Source organism: Neovison vison, chromosome 1, assembly GCF_020171115.1.
Source record: "Neovison vison isolate M4711 chromosome 1, ASM_NN_V1, whole genome shotgun sequence".
Taxonomy (NCBI): Eukaryota; Metazoa; Chordata; class Mammalia; order Carnivora; family Mustelidae; genus Neogale; species Neogale vison.
The window spans coordinates 116,530,462-116,551,561 of NC_058091.1; the positions used below are offsets into that span (position 1 = coordinate 116,530,462).

The 21,100-nt window shown below is 51.1% G+C and overlaps 1 protein-coding gene across 1 annotated transcript; it reads left to right on the plus strand.

Moving 5' to 3' along the window:
- The first annotated feature begins 411 nt into the window (after positions 1-411).
- BNIP5 (BCL2 interacting protein 5) lies at positions 412-21,100 on the plus strand. Its single transcript, XM_044254761.1, has 12 exons — positions 412-578; positions 7,931-8,575; positions 9,687-9,806; positions 11,412-11,476; positions 11,733-11,973; positions 12,974-13,105; positions 13,917-13,978; positions 14,293-14,530; positions 15,297-15,428; positions 16,495-16,559; positions 17,891-18,154; positions 20,242-21,100. Exons 2-12 carry the CDS (start codon positions 7,936-7,938, stop codon positions 20,275-20,277), a joined length of 1,995 nt encoding a protein of 664 aa, XP_044110696.1. The 5' UTR covers positions 412-578; positions 7,931-7,935; the 3' UTR covers positions 20,278-21,100.

The window sequence follows — 21,100 nt, forward strand, 5'->3', positions numbered from 1 at the left end:
TTCCCTCTTTCGGGAGAGCTGAAGGTGAAGGAGATAAAACACCTCCTTCTTCAGCCTCCCCACCTGCTTTTCCCATAAAGACCTGTTTTCTCTTCCACGGACTGGCTTTCATCCTGCCAGGTCCAAGGTTATTTTCTGGTATTGGTTTCTTGTTGATGTTTAGATGTAATAGGTAAGTCGTCAAATGAAACTGGGTTTTTTTTTTTTCCCCCTCCCCCAGGTAGCTGAGGTAAGCCTCCTATCACTGGAGGAGCAGGAAGCAGCCCTGTGATAGGACAGGGTGAGGCCGTAGCTTGCAAACTTGACCCTGGCTCTCTGGATTGGCTGCCCATGAGCTCAGCTCCTGGGAGTTAGGATATAAATTTACGGTGACCAAAATATCTTCGGAGATACTGGAAACTGGCAGCTCAATAGCAGCATCTTCTCCCTGGGTGAGCCAGGGGGATTACCCTCTGGGTCCAACTTCCAGCCAACAGGAAGTGGTACCCAGATACTGCGGGGGTTCCCGACGCAGAGCCCCTGGTCTGGAGATCCTGGCCAAAGGTGTTCTGTGACGGCAGTGACTTCTGTGGTCTAAGGTTAGTTGAACGATACTCTCTCTTTAGGGGGCTAGAGTAGTGGGTATCTCGGGGTCCTGAAAGTAGGGGCAGACCCAGGACTCTGAGTCAAACTCCAGTTCTGCTTCTTGCTTGTTGGGCTTTCCCTAGGCCTTAGTTTCCACAACTCTAGACAATGCAGACTTCAGTGATGTAATCTCAACGCTATCCTGCAAAGAGCTCTGAACTAACTTGAACTTACTACAAGTGCTGAGTTCAAGTCCCAAGCCTGCCGCTTACTAGCCCAGCAACCCTGAGCGAGGACAGTCCCTTTTGGGGGCCTCAGTTTCCTCACCTATAAAATGGGAGCAGTATTACCCATCTTTCTTGCTTGTTTCCTTATTGAACGTTGTAGAGGTCAAGTTAGAGACTTTATGGGAAGGTCCATTGTAAAGGGAAACCTTACATAAACAGGAGGTATTGTTATTACCCGTGGCTCAATTCGATTTCTAACACTTTAACGTTCTTAGAAGTTAGTCTAAGGGCAGGAAGATTTTAGGAAGAGTTCTGGTGGCCTGTGGCTCTGACAACAATTTGAGGAGGGGATGATAGTGTTGCAGTGCTTGTGGTCCTGGATACAGGACATGATGGCTTGGGGACCATATGGGACACGAGCAGAGCACAGTCTAGTGTTGGATGGTGGGCAGTGGTGGTTATCTTAGGGGTTTCCCAGCTTTGGAAATGATCACTACACTACCCATGCCCCAAGTCTGCCCCACTGCTGGGTCCTAGTGCCTGAAGCTCCACCATTAGGTAGTTCTTTCTTGTGGTTTTGGAAACATCCTCAAAAGATGCAAATGCCTAGCCTTTTGGAAAACAGGCACCAGGCATCAGTGTGTTTTGGCAGTGATGATAAGGAACAGGCAGACGGTCAAAGTCCACCTTTTGCTCTGAACTGGCACCCCCAACGGTGCCATGTGGCTGCTCAGATGTCCTGTGGCCGGAGGCTTTATGCAAAGATCCCATCCTCTGCCGGGGCTGGGCCCTGGCTGGAGCCCCTATCCAGGCCTAGGCCTCATGTTTTGAAGTGGACGAGGACCAGCAGGTGACTACCAGGGGCAGGGTGCCCAGAAGGAGGACAGGTCTAGAAAACGTGTGATTTGAGGTGACTTCGGTGATCGGGATGATGGATGGGGACAGAGAGGACTCAAAGGGCAACACGCCCTCCACTCAGGTGAGAGGGACTGCTGCTGGTGACTTCAGCTTAGTCTAAGGAGGACTTCCCTTAAAAAAAAATTATAGGCTGGCCTGATTCTGTGTGGAATCCCCTGCCTCGAAGCGTGGAAATTTCCCACTGCAGGAAGTGTTCCAGTATGGGTGACAAGTCTCCCTGCCAGGAATGTGGCCTAAAGGAATCCTATCCGAGAGGTGGGGCTAGATCCTTCTCTGGTCCCTTCTTGCTCCTGGACCCTATGAGGAATGAAAGGAGAAGAAACACCTTGAATCACTGCCGTCTAACACCTGAGAGGTGGGCACGGGACTAGGACAGTTTTGAAAGAAAAGATGACAGCCTCACCCTCCACTTGATTCTGGCCGGTGGAGGTGGAAGGTCTTTCCACCCTCCCTCCCTGCATGGCATGTGGGGGGTGTGGGAGCTTCCCATGGGACCTACATCGCTGCGGGAGCCCAGGTTGAAGGCTTTGAACTTGGACGCACACAGCCCCCACGCCAGGAGTTAGGAGTGTCTATGGGCCACCCATGCCGTGAGAAGCAAGTGTGACCTTAGGGTATAGCCCTTGACCCTCCAGCCTCCTGATTGGCTCTAGTTCAGGGGTCTATGAGCCCCTCCTGGTGTTTACAATCTTTGCCTCAGGCACAGGCGTCCATTCCAAGAATGCGTGACATGGGACTCCATGTGGGCAGCTCACAGCGTGCGTGTCTATAGATCTGGTTATCTCCATGCATGTGGACCAGGAGGTCCCTGGGTGTGTGTTTGTATTTACGGAAGGCCCCTTGGTGTAGGAGAGAAAAGGAAGGATTTAGAAATCAAGGAGGTGGATTCAAGCCCCGATTCACTACGCTTCCTGGCTGCAGGCACCCAGGCAAGTCTCTTGACTGTTCAGAGCCTCAGTTCCCCACCCCCAGACTGTCAGGGTTGCTGGGCCATGGCTTTGCATCTGGACCAATTCAGAGGACCATCCAGAGCATTCTGGACATTCTGGGGGCAGCGCACAGGTGACAGGTCGAATCTGCATGTATCTGTGTCTTGCTTCTTTGTTCTACAAATGCTGAGAACTCCCTAGGCAGGGTGGTCCCCACTGGGAACAAGGCAGGCTGGGATCCTCTCTCTCAGCCTGGGGAGGGGGGCGGTGGTGTGGCGGCAAATAGACTCAGTTACTCCCTTGCATTTGGTTTAAGAAAAATAACACGGTTAGGAAGCCACGTAGGCTTATGTGTGTTAGAGTTTGTTTCTGTGACCCACGAGTGTGTGAGCCCATTTGGGCTGCTGTGGCCCCCAACCTGGGTGTCTTAAACAACAGACCTTTATTTCTCACCATTCTGGAGGCTGCAAGTTCAAGAACAAGGCACCAGCAGATTTGGTGTTTCTTGGGGGCCTCTACAGGTGCTCCCCTTCTCAGGGTGCCCTTACCTGGTGGAAGGGGCAAGGGAGCCCGTCTCTTTTAAGAGTGTTCTGCTCTCATGACCTAATCACCTCCCAAAGACCCTGCCTCCTAATATCGAGGTGTGTGTGGGGGGGGGGACACACACAAACATTCAGCCTACGGCAATGAGTGTCTGCAGGTGTTGACCTTGGGCCCCCCCATGGGCGCCATGGGCACTCCATCAGATTGTCCAGCTGTCTGTTCACATCAGTTGTGTGAAGCCCAGGGCGGAGAAGGGGAGCCACAGAACCTGTCTGTGAACCGGAGCCAGAGCAGTTACAGAGGAATGGGGCCAGAGGAATGAAGGAGCGAATGGAGTACAGATGAGGTCAGTGTTATCATTCAGACAATAAAACAAAGATGGCAGCACGCTTCGAAGAAGTTGGCAAACGTCCCGCTCCTTGGTCCCTCAAGGTCAGCTCTTCGGGCTTTCTCTGGTGGGCGGTGTTTGCTGTGAACACGTCACCCACCTGGATCGTGGCTTATCAGAAGACTTGAGCTTTGCGTCTCACCTGGGGGGTTTCGGAGCAGGCTGGGACTTTGTTCCAAAGTCCACTTTCTGCGAAGGTCATAAACGAGTTTACAGGAGCAGCTGGGGCCCCTCACTAGTCAGGGTTGGCTGCTGTCTCAGGGTTCCTGGTCTGCACCTACTTCCAGGACAGGGTGGAATTCCCCGAACAGCCGAGAGTGGGTGGACCACCAACAGGGCAGGGGCATGGAACATGGAAAAGAAAGAGGAAGAAAAGAAAAACTTTTGCTTTGCTGAATTCTAGATAGGCAGAATATTATAATTAGAAATTCTGGAAAGATTTAATTTCAGCACACATAGAATTTGGGGTGTGGGGGGGTGTGGGGTGTGTGTGTAAACACAATCAGGGCTTAGAGACTTTAAGAGTCTGAAGACACATTGGCCAACAGGAGGCTCTTCCTGGTGTCTCCTGGGGGAGGGTAGGCGTGACCTCCTGGGCCAGTCGCACTCTCTCCACTCCCTGCTGGCATATGGAGAGAGGATCTTTGGAGCATCATAGAGAAGGAGCGCTGGTCAGAGAGGTAGAGGGAGGCTGGGCTGAGCCTGAGGTCATGGCCGCCCAGGGAGGGCAGAGTTTCAAGGAAGTAGAGAGGCCATGTGAACGCAATATCGAATGCTGTAGACCCATAAGGGAGGACGAGGTCCCTGGTTTGGAATGAGGAGAACTTGAGAGATCCTGGGTCTCTCCTCTCTGGGGAAAGCCTCAGAAAGGCTTCTGCCAGTCAGCCTCTGAGGCTTCGGCAGCTGCTGCTCTCCCTGGCCTCCCTCGGGCCCAGGGCGTCGATGTTCTGGGAGGGGGCGGCCAAATCAAGGCAGTTTCCTTGAGAAAACATGGAGAAGGACACCACTGTCTGGTGGAATTATACCGATGCTCTGATGAGAAGTAGCAGCGTGTCCTTCAAAGATAGTAGGAGGACACTGCGACCATCAGCAATGGTGGGAACCGTTTCCATAGCAATGACAGCTTTTAAACGATTACCGCAGCTCTGTTCCCATTAGCTGGGAAGGATGCTCCGACCCTCCCTGCCATGCACCCCCACCCCCCTACCACTCCCAGCCCCGCCTCTGGAGCCAAGTTAGCACAGGAAGAAGAGGGGCTGAGCTGAACGAGGGTGTTCTGCTGTGTTTGGCTGGTTCGGTGGTTTTGTTATCGAATAGCCTCTCGGCCAACCCCATCCAACATGCCCTGACCACAGGAATATACAGAAAAGGCAGAGAGAACCCTGACATCACTCAGTAAATATTTCTGGCCCAATTTACTTGGATCTTGAATTAAATAAACCTTCAACCTAAATTTATCTTCTCTTAAGACCGTGTGCTACTAAAGAGAGAGGAACTCTCAGAGGACTAGACCATTACCGTCACTACCACTTACTGTGGTGCCCATCTGAAGAAGACCAGAACATTCTCTCCGAGGGCACAACCTGCCTCTCGTTCCTTATATCCCCAGCACCGAGCCTGATCCCTGGTACTTGGCGGGTGCTTATTGAACATTGTTGAAAGACATAAAAGCAAAGAAAGAAAATATTTTCTTCTATGATTTCTTCCGTGTAGCCTACCCCACACCACTTTTCAAAAGCATGACCATAGATTTCCCAGGCTTTCGAGAGCATTCGTTAATTCCATATAAGATGCAGGCACAGAGTGCTAAAGGTTTGGTGTAACTCAGATGTTCCTTTGAAGGAACATTAAACAACAAATAAAGCCCTCCAAATTTCCTGCTTCCTCCCCAGCCCGTTTTCTCATTTTCTCCAAGATTGTCCATGTGTGGACACCCAGCTGTGCTGCTGGTACCTGGGGCCTCTGGCCACCCTTCCCAGTCCCTTCTCCCCATACCCGTGCTCGAAAGAGGGACAACATCCTGAAAGTTACGCTCACCTTCAAATCTCCCTGTATTTCCCCCATGCCTGTCCTTTCTCTCTCTCTCTATGTATTTTCCTCATATTCACATGGATCCGCACACATCTGAAACTGCAATTATAGATTATTATTTGCATCTCTTAGCTAGAATGTGAGAAAGCACATTTTAAAATAAAGAACTAGGGGCGCCTGGGTGGCGCAGTTATTAAACGTCTGCCTTTGGCTCAGGTTGTGATCCCAGAGTCCTGGGATCAAGCCCCTCCATTGGGCTCTGTGCTCAGTGGGGAGACTGCTTCTCCCTCTCCCTCTCCCTACTTCTCTTTCTCTCTGTGTCAAATAAATAAATAAGATCTTTTTAAAAAACATAAAGTAATAAATTAGTTGGTTAATGCAGGAGATATGATGTAAATACATAATTCATGAATATATAATACACTAATACTTAGTAAATGCATAATAAGACTATAATTACAAAGTAGAATAGCCTGCCATGGATTTAAATTCCATAGCAATCTCTGGGGGCTCAGATTTGGGATTCAAGACGGTATTTTATTTTTCTTTTAACTTGCACCAAAGGGTAAAGGGTTTCTGAACAACTTTGAAAGAATCGGGAACCACAGGAGTTTTGGATTAAAGACATGCAAAGTAGGTGCACTGCTCACAGCCTGCCCTACTTAAAACACTGCCCAGGAGGAGATGATTCTTTCTGTCACCCTTTCCATGGGCAGCTGCTTCCTTCTGGATGGACTAAGGAAGGGCTCCCACTGTTGTAAGATGAGACCAGTCCAGATATGTTGGCTTTACGTCAAAAACACACCCAAAGACACCTTATGTATTATAGAGTTTACTGAACTTTGTTGTTGTTGTTGTTGTTTTAAGATTTTATTTATTTATTTATTTATTAGAGAGAGAGAAAGCATGAGAGGAGAGAGGTCAGCGGGAGAAGCAGACTCCCTGCTGAGCAGAAAACCCAATGTGGGAATCGATCCTGGGACTCCAGGATCATGACCTGAGCCGAAGGCAGTTGCTTAACCAACTGAGCCACCCAGGCACCCCCTAAACTTTGTTTACTAAACTTTGTTTAGTAAAGTTTACTAGACTTTGACTAGAGTTTACTAAACTTTGTTTACTAAAACTTTGTTTTGTACATTTATTCATTATGGAAGGAGGGCTTATGGAGGGCTAGGTGCTCAGGATACAAGACCTTGCAAAAGAGAGTGAAGGAAGAGAGACTCAGAAGATAATAATGACACAGAGAGAGACGTGATATTGCATAACATGACGTAGTAAAGGGGGAGAAGATGTGCTTATTGGGGGATGCACAGGGAGGGCCTCTCTGGGAAGGTAACATTTGAGCAAAGCCCTGAAGAAAGTGAGGGAATAGACCATAAGAATGTTCTAGAAAGAGGGAACAGCCTGTGTGAAGGCCCTGAGGCAGGGAGCAGGGCTGTGAGCATGGAGTGAGTGCTGAGAGGTCTCGAGAAGGGCAATGGGACCAGGTTGTACAGGGCCTTGGTGGTTAGGGTAACGACTTTGACTTTGACTCTGAGTGAAAGAGGAGCTGTTGGAGGCAACACAGTGACATGTTCTGACTTAGGGTGTATCCCCATGGCTGCTGAGGGAGAAACTGGGAGGAGGACAAGAGCAGAAGGGGGGCAGGCGGGGAAGGGACCCACTGGGAGGTATTGTGTAGCCCCAGTGAGCAGAGCTGGGGCCTAGACTGACCCAGGGGGTTGGTGGAGGAGGTGGGGAGATGGGTTGGGGTCTGGATGACTTCACATTTTTGGCCTGGGTGATGGGAGGAGCACAGTTGCCATTTACTGAGCTGTCTTATAAACAGTCTGGCAGCCAGTGCGACAGACCCTCAGGTCACTGGCATATTTCAGGTGGGGCAGCATGCTCGAGCTGCCTGAAGTCCCCAGGGGCACCAGCTGTATTAGTTTCCTATTGCTGCTGTAACAAAATACCACAAACTCAGAGGTTTGGGAACAACATGAGTTAATCACCCTCCAGTTCTGTGGGGGTGAAAAGTCAGTCAGTCTCAACGGACGAAAATCTGGGTGTCAGCAAGGCCTTGTCCCTTCTGGCTGTGCCCTGGGGTAGTTGCCGGCTATGACACTTGGGGCATGACCTCCATGGTTTAGTTTCCTCCTCTGGAAAACGGAGACGAGGCTAGCCCAGCCTCCCGGGACTGCTGAGGCATTGAATGGAGACAACAGCTCTGAGGGTTGGTTGTCGCTCGCATGAATGGGCACAGTGGCTCAGAGCACAGGTCAGCCTGGCCGGCCGCGGTCGCATCTGTGGTAGGGCTCTTGTAAGGGAACTGTTTGCTTTGTCCGTAGTGCCCATGGAGAATCTGCGGGGACCCAAGAAGCCTCTGTCAGGGAGGAGAGCCAGGTCTCTGGACAGGTCACACGGCCCCAAGAGGGACTCAGAGTCATGGGACTGCCAGTGCCTGTCCCTGCCCATGCTCACCACCCCCTCCAGGCGGCTGCTCCACCGGACGGCCAGCGATGGCACCAGATGTCCCCGGAACCCAGCTCGGTCTGTGACGGCTCAGGACACCATGGCCACAGCCCTCAGCCCAGAGGAGAACAGGGAGTTTCTCCCCAGTGACCAGAGGCCTCCTCAGGACACCAAGAAGGACAAGGCCCAGAAGCGCGGCCAGCAGGGGTGGCTGAAGACCCTTATAAACTTCATTCTGAGGACAGGCCCGGAGGAGCCTAAAGAAAAGGGCAGCCACAAGGCAAAGGGGAAGGACAGCCTCTCCAAGCCTGCAGAAACCCCTGAGACACCGGGGGACACAGCTTCTAGGAAGAAAGCCCACGACAAGAAGGCCAGCCGAAAGAAACACAGTCACAAGAAACATGTTGCTGAGGAAACCAAGGGGGCCCAAGATCAAGAGGCCGAAGGCCAAGAGACAGGGCTGCCCAAGGTGGCTGCTGCCCAGCACTCTGAGGAGGCTGACCTGGGCCCAGTACCTAAGGGTGAGCAGACCATGCCTGGTCACCCCCCCACCCCACCCCCAAGGGCTAGGGTACTCTAAGCCGGGGGTCCCCAAACCTCTCAACAGAGGGGACTTGGAAGGCAGGGCAACCATCAGGGACAGCTCCACTGGGAAATTCCTTTGAGGCAGAACAGCACCGTGGCTGAGAACCTGCCGTCAAACCTGGCTGCCACCAGGGCGACCCGGGGCTGGCGACTTTCCTCTCTGAGCCTCATTTTTTTTTCCATCCATAAAATGAGGATAACAAACAGTTGCTACTTCTTGGGATAATCGTGGCCCAGAGCTGGCACAGGGTGGGGTTGGCGTAGGGGGGCTGATGGGGCAAGGCAGGGGATGGGAAGGCCGGGCGGGAGGTGAGAAGGGAAGCCCAGCCCATGACTTGAATCCAGAGGTGAGGGGACTGTGGGTGGGGCCAGAGAGGGGGAAAGAGTGTGCAGGTTCTAGGCTCGGCTGTATCAGGAATAAACTTGCTCTGTGACCTTGAGCAAGTCCTCTCCCTGACCTTTGGTTCTTCATTTGGAAAATAAGGAAGCTGGTCCCCAAGGTGCCTTTCTTTCCTGACTCTTACTTAGGTCCTGGAGTGGAAGGGCCTGCAGGCACCTGGAGGGAATCAGAGCTTTGCCCTGTAGCACTCAAAATTCACCATGGGTGGTGGTGGTGGTTTTGGGTTTTTTTTAAGATTTTATTTATTTATTTATTTAGAGAGGGTACACACGAGCTGGGGAAGGGGCAGAGGAAGAGGGAGAGAGAGAATCTCAAGCAGACTTCCCACTGAGCATGGAGCCCGACAGGGGCTTTTGATCCCTGAACCCTGAGATCATGACCTGAGCCGAACATTCAACCAACTGAGCCACCCAGGCGCCCCCAAACTGACCATGTTTTTAATGAGAATAAGAATGCCTGATTGAAGCAGCCTGTTTTCAAATGGAAACCTTGGCACGTTTCTGGTTTTTTGGTTAAGCCTAGAGCTACAGTTCCTGTTCTGCTGTGAGCTCTGTGCCATTTCAATGTGTTTATGAACAAAGTCAGAAGAATGTCATGGACACGCCTTCACACCCCCACACATACACTGACCTTCCGCTTTCTTCCAGGTGGCGAAGGTTCTGATCTCCACCAGTCCTTGTCCACTGAGGACAGGGGTCCTGGAGTGTCGGAGATCTCTTCTCAAGCCACAGGTCACTGGCAGGAAGAGGAGCTCAAAAACCTTGACAGTGAGTCAGAATCTACTCAGTGTCCTCTTTCCCTGCAGCTGGGGTGGCCCGTACCAAATGAAAAGGATTGTTCTGGATGACTGCTTAGACCTTGGATGGTCCCTTTCAAAAAATGCCTGTGCTGATCTTGCTCCTTCTGGTGCTTCCGGTCACATTTACTTATTTTAGAGTTTCACAGAAGGGAGTCTCAGGAATTAGAACAGCCACTGGCAAATGTTCCTGCCTTATGTGTTAATGAGCATGGGCCTTTTTTTTTTTTTTTTTAGTCTTTTTAAATTTATAGAAGGAAGATGGAAGAGGGAATATAGATTTTTTTTTGGTATCTAGAATTTATATATACATTTACATATATGGAAAAGTGGAAGAGTTCTGTGCACACTCATATACTCCCAGTTGTTGACGGAGCCCAATATTTGCTTCGTGTGTGTGTGTGTGTGTGTGCAATTTTGTTGCTGAGCCATTTTCAGTAAAATGGTCCTTCATCCTTAAATACTTAAGCACCCATCTCCAAGAAATGAGTACAGTCTCACGCACAACCACAACACTGTTGTTGCCCCTACTAAAATCGATAGTGATGCTCTATTAATCTAAGTCCCTATAAAGAATGGGCATATTTTAAAAGATAATAAAACATCTATGCATCTGTCAAAGAGTAACTAAAAGACATTTAGTTGGCTGGTCTGCAGGCTGTGTGTTTTACGTGCTAATTGTTTTTTCACACTAGAGGAAATCAGCTGGTAGACTGAGTCAAGGAACAAAAGCCCAACAAGATTTATAAATGAGACAGAAGCAAGGAAGGGAAATGGGAGGGTGACAAAATCTGTAGACAGCCCGGGACTGGGGAGTCTTGTTTGCACCTTCTTTTGCATAAGGCAGTCAGCTGGCAGCTAGCAGAGGCTACTCCCAGGCATATTGTCTCTGGATCGGTGAGAGGGGTATCAAAGAAAACCATTTATGTTGTTTGTGATTTCTTTGTAAAGACTTAGTGGAGGCATCCATGGGGCAGGCTGTCTGTGTCATGCCTGCTGGGGTCCCTCTGTCCTCGGCCTTAGTTAGGCTGGGTCACCACTATTTCCCCCACTGGAATTTGGCAGGTGAGAAGATTGTATGAGGCTCCCACAGTATTTCCAAGCACCGTTCTTTGATGGCCTGATAGCCATCTGAGGGAAGCAGAACCGAGATGATGATTCACACTTCACAGGGAAAGAGATGAAGGTCCAGAGAGGTTAAGAGATTTACTCAAGGTCACACAGCTTGCCAAACCCAAAGCAGATATTCACAAATCTGTAAAGGTCAAAGGTAGCAGTGGGATACAGGTTGAACTCTTGAAGGACTGACCTGAGATGGCCTGCATAAGAACTCGTGCTTTGGCCAGCTCCCCTTTCCCTGTGGATCTTCCAATTCTCTCTCAGAAACACTAGCTCCTGGGACATGGTGCTTTTTCTCATGTCCGTGGCCTGAGGAACTGTTTCAAGAGTGCCCTCAATACAGAAGAACTAAGTTGATCTCAGAAGTCCAAGACTGCCCTTAGAAAGCGTTCTCTGCACACAGAGAAATGTGGTGCATTTCGCTAATTCTAACTGGGCGCATTTCATTTTCTTCCAGAGGAGACTATCATCAGGATGATAGTGGAATTTCTCCAAGGAGTGGGAGACCAGTGGGAGAAGGAGGTGAGGAGCAAATGGTCTGTGTAGACCCCCAGAGGCTTGCCACTTCCTCATTCTCACTGTCCACCCTTCCACTTGCCCTTCTATGCTTAAGCCCCATCTGCCCTTCTAGGCCTCAGTGCTCCCCTGCTCTGGGTTCTGTCACCTCCCTCACCTGGGGCCATCTTGAAGCACTTGGTTGTTCTTCAGTTGCTTCTCGGGGAGTTTTTCCCTCTCCTCAAGGTCAGTCCTGACTCAGTTTCTCTCATCTCTCCCACAGCGGCTTCAAGCTCCTCGACCAGAGGTGGTTCCACAGAACCCAGCACCAGCCGTCAGGAAGAAATCCCAAGAGAAGAAGTCGAGTCTCAAGAGAGCCTTTTCTCACAAGAAACATGGCTCTGAGGAGCCTAAGAGAGCGGGGCCTGCAGATGTTTCCAGCCAGGAGTGCCGGCCGCTCAGGAGGCCCAACTTTCTGCCCCTGTGTGTGGGGGGCCACCAGCCCTCCACCTCCAGCAGCCCTGGTAAGTAGGCTCTGAGTTACTAGCAACAAAGCAGCTGCTTCCAGCTCTGGAACCTTCTCCCTGGTTCATATTGGCCATTTTAAGGGCTGCCGTCCCAGTTCTGACTTTTGCTCTGGCCCAAGCAGTGTGGGGAGGAGGAAGGGATGATAGCAGGTGACCTCCACACATGAAACCTCACTGTCTAGGCAGGCAATCCAGCTAAGCCCCCAGAGGAGACTGTGTTGAGGAATTCCTCAGCCATCCCCATCGCTTCACAGCTCCAGCCTCTTGACCCCGGCAGGGGATCGCACTTGTAGGAAGGAACTGCAACCTGGGATGCAGGACAGCTGGACTCTGAGACAGGACTTTCTACATCATTCCCCATCTCTGTGCCTGCCTCAGTCTCCTCATCTGTAAAATAAGACCCTTCCACACTGTGTATCTATACTCAATCAGTTTTCATAGCCATATTGTTATCCCCATTTTACAGATGAGGGAACTGAGGCTTGGGGAGGTCAAACAATGCATTCAAGTTCACATGGCCCACCAGTGATGGGACCAGGGCTAGACCTTGCCACCTGGGTTGCAGGGAGGAATGGCCTAGACTTGCCATTTGTCCTGGGCAGGAAAATTTACATTTTAAAAAGGAGGGGCAATGTTTTGGACCAAATAGAGAACCCCAGTGGCGGAATTCTGGCCCTGCTGTGTTAATTCATGCCAAGGAATCAGGCCTTTACTCTCCACACCACCGAGATGCTGGAGGAGGAATGAGGTTACTGGAGGAAGGAGGAGAGGAGGGCCAATCCCGGGAAAGCCAGTTTAAGAAGTGCAAGGGGATAAGGGAGCAAGGTCTGGACCAGTACCTCAGAGCCTTGACCCTGACCCCCTGCTCATCTCGCCCCAGAACGGCCTTTGTACACTCTAGCCATGGAGTGGACTTTGGAACCTCTGCTAACTTCTCTGTGTTAGTTAACCCCCTCACACGGATGAAACACACCCACCATTTCTTCTCGCTTCTCAGGTTCGGAGGAACCCCACATCCAAGAGGCCCTGTCCACAGACAGCGGGGCTCCAAGACCCTTTGAGCTTGCCACCCAGGCAGGAAGCCAGGGACCCGAAGACGCCTTGCAGACTGACAGAGCCTTGGAATTCAGTTAGTACCCCCCTCCTTTTCTCAAAGACCCCTTGGAAATCATGGGGCCTGACCCCTCCCCACCCAGAAGAGAAACTGGCCCAGAAAGAGGCAGTGACCTGGCCTTGACTTCCACAGAGCACAGCAGGCGGGGTCCAGAGCCTCGGGGCAGTGAATAAGCTATTCAGAGCTATTAAATGTTAGCTGCCCTTTATTGTTATTATAGTGGTGGTTCTGGAGCCTGGCTTGAGAGCGGGGCCTGAGGAGAAGTCCGGAGGAGAGGAGGGAGGGGAGGGCCCCTAGGGGCGAGGTTCAACAGACCCATGGTGCTATCGCTCTTACTCCCTTACCATTGGCAGAACTTTCAGTTCTGTGTGTCTGGAGAACCTTTGAAGTATCCACTTCCTCCACATCCCCCGTCTTGCCTTGTCTGCTTCCCACAGAAACTGTGCTTTGAAGGGGAATTGAGAAGGGAAGAGGAGGAAGGTGCTGGGCCAGGGGACCTGTGGGGACCAAGCCTTTCCAGATGGCCTTGAGACACCTTCTCCTGGAGGCAGGGGCCTACGTTATCTTCCTCACACTTAACGGGTACATTGCAAGTGCTGCACCCTAAGTGAATAGATTCCCAGAGAACCAGCTCAGGCCACTTCTGAGGAATTCTGCCTCGTCCCCATGGCCAGGCCTGGGACAACCAACAAGGGCATGCTAGTTAGCAACGTGGAGACCTGTCAGATTCACCCAGGGAGCCACTGGGGCCTTAGGAAGTGAGGGCTGACCATAGAAAAGCTGTTCTCCACACTCAAATGTAAGGAAGCGTTTTGTTCCCTTTTAGAAGAATTCATCCAGAAGATCACGGCCCTACTCCAGGATGCGGAGGAGCAGTGGGGAGAGAAGGTGAGGCAGACATTCCCCCACACAGATCCTGACCCTCACTGTGGACAACCCCACTCCTGCTTGGCCTAAGAACTTCCCTGCCCCTCCCACAGTGTTCCGTCTTTCCAGAGCCGGGCTCCATTCCCTCCTTCCCGAAGCCTCTACCAGCCAGCCCCGTGGCTGCAGGCCACCCTTGTTCTGGACAGGCCTTGCCCTCTGGTCCACAGCGGGGTCTCCATTTGTTTCGGGGGTGCTGGTCTCTTTCCCCAGCTCACTCGCAATCTCCTCACAATCTGGGGGTCCTGACTCGTATTCTCTCATCTCCCCCACAACAGCTTCAAGTCCAGGAACCAGAGGTGGCCATGGAAAGCCTGTCCCCACCCTGCAGAAGGAAATCCCCTGAGAAAAAGTCCAGCTTCAAGAAAGCTTTTTCTCATAAGAAACACAGCTCCAAGGAACCGAAGAGAGCGGGGGCTGCAGGCGTCGCCAACCCAGAGTCCCGACCACACAGGAGGTCCAACTTTCTGCCCCAGTGTGTGGGGGGCCATCAGCCCTCCACCTCCAGCAGCCTCGGTGAGCAGGCCCTGCGTTGCCATGGTCACAGGGGCTCCCTTGGGCCCCAGGCCTCCCCTTGCGTGGGCCTCAGCCCCAGGCTTGACCTTGGCTCTCTGCTCTGAGAGGGTTGGGAGGGCTGTGGAGGGGGGTGGGTGCCAGGCACCCACTGGACCCACCACCCACAACGCAAGCCCTCCCTCCCCCCATACATAAACACATAAACACACAAAAATAGAAAAGTTCAGAGACTCAGGTTGGGTGAAGTAGGATGTGGCCTGGGCCTCTGCCTTTTAACAACTCCACAGGCCAAGGTACACCGCGATTCCCTTGACCTCAAAGGAGGGCCTCCTACATGCCCCTCTCACATGTGTCATCTCATTTAACCACCTAGCAACCCGTGAAGTCAGTCTCGTTATTCCCATTTGGCAGGTGGAGAAAATGAGGCTCACATAGGCAAAGTGACTCAGTCAGGCCTCATGGAGTGAAGGGGAAGCGGGCTGATCGGGTGGGATCCTTTGGCAGGTCTGCCGTTTTCTCCCAGACTATGTGGAGGCAGAAGGGGCTGCCGGCAGAAAGGAAGAAGGAGATTTCTGGAGGGGGTGAAGAAGGCACTTTGAGCTGGGCCCTGCAGGGCTGGGGGCTCGCTGAGGAGCCTGGGAAACCAGGACCCCTCTGGTGCCAGTGCCTTTGGACAGCTTCTTGTCGGGAACTGGACCCCTGTGATGTGCTTGTGAATTTGAGATTTTTGCAAAACACACTCACACCATCTCCTTTCTGCCCTCAGATCTGGATGATGTCGAGGTCCAGGAGTCCTCGCCTGCAGAAGGGACCCCTGTTGGATCCTCAGAAGTGTTCTCCCAGATCAGAGGCCACAAGCCGGAGGAGGAACCGCAGCCGGATGAAGTGTTCGAATCTAGTTAGTATCACCTTGCCCTCTCCTGCGGCAGCTGCCCCGGGGCTTCTGCTTGTGGGGGTCTCATACGGTGAATCCGAGCCGGCTCTGGGAAGGTGCTGACAAACACCCCAGGAGACTCCAGCAGCACCGGGAAGAGGCAGGGCTGGCCTTTCCGCTGGGGCTCCTGGGGCAGAGTTGCAGGTGGAAGGTTCTCATCAGCTACAGAACACCTGTCTGTTCCGCGGGGGTGTCACTTCACCCCATGCTACCCCCCCTCTTTTGTTTGAATCTTTCATATAAAATTCCCAGCTGGCTCTGGGTCTCATAACCAGTGATGTTCTGGCAAAGGGACTGGAGGTAGGCCTGGTGGGGAACCCAGATATGCAGGATTTGCAGATTTCTATGGTGTAAGTGTTCCCACCATGGCTGATTTCAAGCCGCCACTAGTTTATACCAAAAGGACCAAATATCCAGAGTATGTGCAATTAGGTCTTGCAGCCCAGCCTGGTGGATACATTCTTTTTTTTTTTTTTTTTTAGAGATTTTATTTACTTATTTGACCGAGAGACATAGCAAGAGAGGGAACACAACAGGGGGAGTGGGAGAGGGAGAAGCAGGCTCACCCACTGAGCAGGGAGCCCAATGAAGGGCTCAATCCCGGGACCCTGGGATCATGACCTGAGCCAAAGGCAGAAGCTTAACTACTGAGCCACCCACACGCCCCTCATGGACGCATTCTTGTTGCATCTATGGCCGTGGCCTTTCCCCCTCCCTGCTTTCTGATTAGCTGCTCCTGGTCCCAACTCCCATGCCTGACCACACTACTCAGTAGCCTGGACAGGGACATTGGGAGGTCTCAGTTTCCCCATCTGTCAAATGGAACTGAGGTGAGCCTTGACTGGCCAACATCCTTTCAGTTTCTATAAAGCAAACTCAAGTAAAGCTTTCATGCCCCAGCCCTAATTTCAGGGAAGATTTTTCCTTGCCCTTCAGAAGTGCTTTAGAGACAACAATATCGTCTGTAATGGGAGGGCGAGTTGTTGCAGAACTCATTAACAGTCCGCGGATCTTTCTTTATTTTCCTTAGAGGAGCTGATCATTCAGAGGCTGGTGGACCTTCTCCAAGGAGTGGATGGCCAGTTGGGAGAGCAGGTAAGGGCTGTTCAGTAACCCCAAGGCTGGCCCACAGCTGAGGCCCGAGTTCAATCTCCATATCTCTGCATCCAAGTGACCTTGGGCATGTCCCTTAACCTCTCTGAGCCTCTGTTTTCTCTTTTGCAAAATGGGGGTTATATATCAATTTGACAAGGCTTAGTATATATATAGAAAATGCCAGTCACATAGCAGATGAGATAAATGTTAGCTGAAAATAATATAATACCCATGGGGCTCACCCAGCCGGCCAGGACTTCCCCAAATCCAAATCCCCCTCGAGGTTTCACTCGTGTCCGACCTCCCCGGAAGCCTCCTTCCCTAAGTCCAGCCCGCCAGTCCCACTGATCGTGTCCTCTGCGAGCTTCCTTTTCACTCTGCCTCAGCCCACATTTCAGCATCAATGTGGTCTGCAATTCTCTCAAGCTTCTAGCTTTTCCACTCCTGCTGGAGAGCCTGTAATAGAAAGTTCCCTCTTTGAAAGCCTCACAGTCTGCTTGGAGAGACAGACCCAGACCACATACGAGGTATCAGATATGCGCGCAAGTCATGGATGGGTCATGAGCAGGACGGGCTCTGGGAGTGTCTCACTTTACCACCACGATGCACACTGGCCCAGCCCCCCACTGCCAGCACCCTGTCCTTTTGCCTGAGGACTGGCTTCTGGAACAATTTTGCCACCCACACGGCAGGCCAGAATGATCACCACCCCCCTTACGGGGATAACTCCGAGGAGTATGTTCTACCCCCGCTCTTGGGGTGGCCAATGAGGACGAGGCTCGGTAGCTGGAGTGTGTGGACTGCCTTCCCAGCCTTGTCCCAGATCTCCATCACCCCTACAGTGTTTCCCTGCATCACTTACCACATAAACTACCGGCCCCTGAGCCCTTGGAACGCAACCCAGGACACTTAGATATTAAGAGGGGACAACTGAGAATGGGAACTGAAATTCACCCAACATCTACTCCGCATGGAACATTCTACATAAACGACCTCACTGAATCCTCTCCCCCCAAAATACCGTGCAGGCACCAGACATCATTACTGCCATGCCCTGACGAAACTGAGGCTCAGGGAAATCCCACAGCTAGTAAATGCTATTTTGCTATTTAAGCCTCCGTTATATAGAGACCTGCTTTTTTTCTTTCTTTTTTTCTTTTTTCCCCACATTGTTCTGCTGCTTGGAGTTGAACCTCGCAGAGCAGAGTCTGAGAGGCTCCCGTGGGATGGGGAGGAGCCCAGCCTGGGTGCATGGAGCTGGGCAGGGGGCAGCTGGCGGGAGGGGGCTCTCTGCCACCATCCCTGATGGCCTCCCTCGTCTCTGCTTTCAGATCCGACGACACCCCAGCTTTAAGAGGTTTTTACACAAGCTCTCAGACTCCTCCCTCAGGAAGCTGGCAGCCACCCTGGAGAGACAGAAGGCCCACCCTGCAGAGCCAGAAGGTCACCTCACCGAGAGAACTTACCACTTTGCCTTCGGCTCATCTAACAGATTCGCCGGCAACGAAAGCCATGCGGTCCTGAGGCTCATGGGCCTGTGCTATGGTCACAGCCAACACAGCTACGCTCACTTCCCATGCCAGGTGGCCCAGCAGGTGAGAACCAGCGGCAACAGGCTCCAGATCCCAACAGGACCAGGATCCCTTGCTGGCCTCTCCCTTCCCCACGCTGAGTTCTTGACCTTCGGGGTGGGGCTTACTCAAATGTCACCTCCTTGCAGAGGCCCGGTGAGATGCTTCAACACCCACAGGGACCATTTTTTCCCCAAAACCCTCACTGGCCTTGATGGATCCTCAGTACCTTCTTTATTTGGCTCTGGTCCCTAATTATCTGTGCATTTCCATCCTTTTTGATTTTGGTATGGAAACCTGGACCGGTGCAACTCTCACTTGCCGTCTTGTTGTTTCATGGGTTGTGCTGTTTGGCTTCCCAAAGTCAAGACTGTCACAAAATTTAAACCTCAAAGCAAAGGAAGATTCTGTATCAAGCGATGGGTGAGGTAGATGGGGAAGGTCCATGGGCTGTTGGTTCTGGAAGGCTTCCAAGGAGGGGCGGACCTTCACTGACCTTGTCTTGGTTGATTGATTAAGAATAGCTTGGATCTCACTCTTCTGATCAATTTCATGCTTTTCCTAATAAGCCCCTGTGCTCCTCAGGCTCTGAGATGGTCCCTTTAGAATACTTCTCACTGATTTTTTTTTTTAAAGTCTGAGTTTTCATGTTGTCTGGTGGATTCTGATAAACAGTGTTCCCCATCTTTTCCAAAATCACTTAAGATAACCTGCCTACAGACAATTTGACCCAGATCTTTAGTGCAGAGGCTAACGAATGAAGGTGTGACATTGAAAGAAGGAAGCAGTCTTGGGGCACCTGGGTGGCTTAGTCAATTAAGCATCTGCCTTCTGCTCACATCATGATCTAAGGGTCCTGGGATGGAGCCTTGCATTAGGCTCCCTGCTCAGTGAGGAATCTGCCCATCCTTCTGCCGCCCCCTGCTCATGTTACCTCTCTCTCTCTCAAATAAATAAATTTTAAATATCTTAAAAAAAAAAAAAATAAAGGGAGGAAGCATTCTGTTTATTGGCATTGGTCAAACAGAACTTCTATATCCAGGGACGCCTGGGTGGCTCAGTCGGTTAAGTGGCTGCCTTCAGCTCAGGTCATGGTCCCAGGGTCCTGGGATCGAGTCCTGCATCAGGCTCCCTGCTCATTGAGGAACCTGCTTCTTCCTCTGCCTGCCGCTCCCCCTGCTTGTACTCTCAATTGCTCTCTCTCGTGTGTGCTCTCTCTCTTGCAAATAAGTAAATAAAAATCTTTAAAAAAAAAAAAAAACTTCTATATCCAAATGATCCCTAGACTTTTATTACAATGATGTCACCATCACGCAAACACTCTGCTTCTCCTGGAATTACCTTTCAAAGTCACGTGATGCATCTCTCAAGGACGCTGATCTGATTTCATAATACTAGTACCCTGTCATTCAAATGGTCTGCTCTATGTTCGCTTATTTTCCTGGTGGAAACTCCTTATGACCTTCAACTTCTCTTTCCTCAGCCTCTTTGTCTTTGCCCAGATATGGGGATATTATGGATAATCTGCCCTCTAGGATGGGTTAGGTTATCGCTTATAGAGTGATCTGAGTTCTTTGTGAAAGATAGTATAGAGACAACAGCTCTGACATCCACAGTAGCCCTAGCTCCATCTTCTGGTTTTACTGACCATTCATTCACTCACTCATTCATTCACTCACTCATTCATTCACTCACTCATTCATTCGACCAATAGGTACTGAGAACCTCCACTGGGCCCTGCTGTGCAAGGTGCTGTGAGGGCCTGAGGAAGGTTCTGCTATAGGAAAAGACAGAATGTTTCCTGATGATGAAATTAAGTACTTATAAAATGCCAAATTAGTGGTAACTGAGGCCAATGAAGCCATTGGTCCTGGAAGACTTCCAGGGGGGTGGCAGGCATGAATTTTGATGTTGAAGGATGGAGAGGTTGTGGATAGGGAGAAAGGACCAGGAGAGCTCTGCAGATAGGAGGTACTGAGTGAGTCCAGACCCAGAGGGGACAACTAGTGTGCTGGTTGCTATGCTAATAATTAGAAATCTATTGCTATCAGAGTGGGACCCACAAGTAATTGGGGCTATAGCTAAAACCTATGTTCTTTTTCTCCTTTCAGAACATGGCAAGTCATGAAACCCAAAGTCCAGATTAAAAGCTGTGCTTTAAACTCAAGTTCCCTTGACCTATTCAAATAATTGGCAGCTTGGGGCAGGACCTCCTCATGACCTCCTTCACAGATATGAATGACGACAAGAAGGGATGGCCGTCTGCGCCCGGGTGCCATCTTGGGCTTCCTGAGACTGAGATATACGAAGCCCTCTCCCACTTAGCTGGACTTGGAAGCCATGCTGGGGAAAGGAGAGCATGTGCTGGGACTTAGGATACCAGAGCACCACCTGCTGACCTGCTCCAAACTTGCTGCAAGACCCAGACTTGTTTGTCTTCCTCTCCAGACCTTGGATTCTGGCCTTGGATTCTGCAGCCCATGGGATCCCTTCTGACTCCACTGTGCTCAAGTGTCTCTAAACAGTGGTGCGGAGGGGGGGGGTGTCAGTGCTTTCATTCAGTGGCTAACTACGTGCCAGTGAGCTGGAGGCAGTCCTTAAGTCCTCGCTGAAGGAATGAATGATGAGACGAATGAGTGCCAGAGCTCCTGAGATCCAGGCGACTCTGCCAGGCATTCCTTGGGAGGCCTGGGTCCTCCACTAGAATTGTGCAACCCGGAGTTCTCTCTCTAGATTGGGAGGTAGGGAGGAAATGAGGAGCTACCTTGATAGGCCCTAGTCCTTAACATTGGACCAGGAGTCAAAGCCTTCATATAAGAGTACCAACTTACCTACACTTATTTTTTACTATATTTTCCTGATCGGTAGGGTCTAAAACTATGTTTACTATCATGTGGAAAGCTGGCCAGCATTTTCTAGATGTCAATTTCCTATGAGTCTTATTAGTTGTGGTTTTTTTTTAAGTTTTTA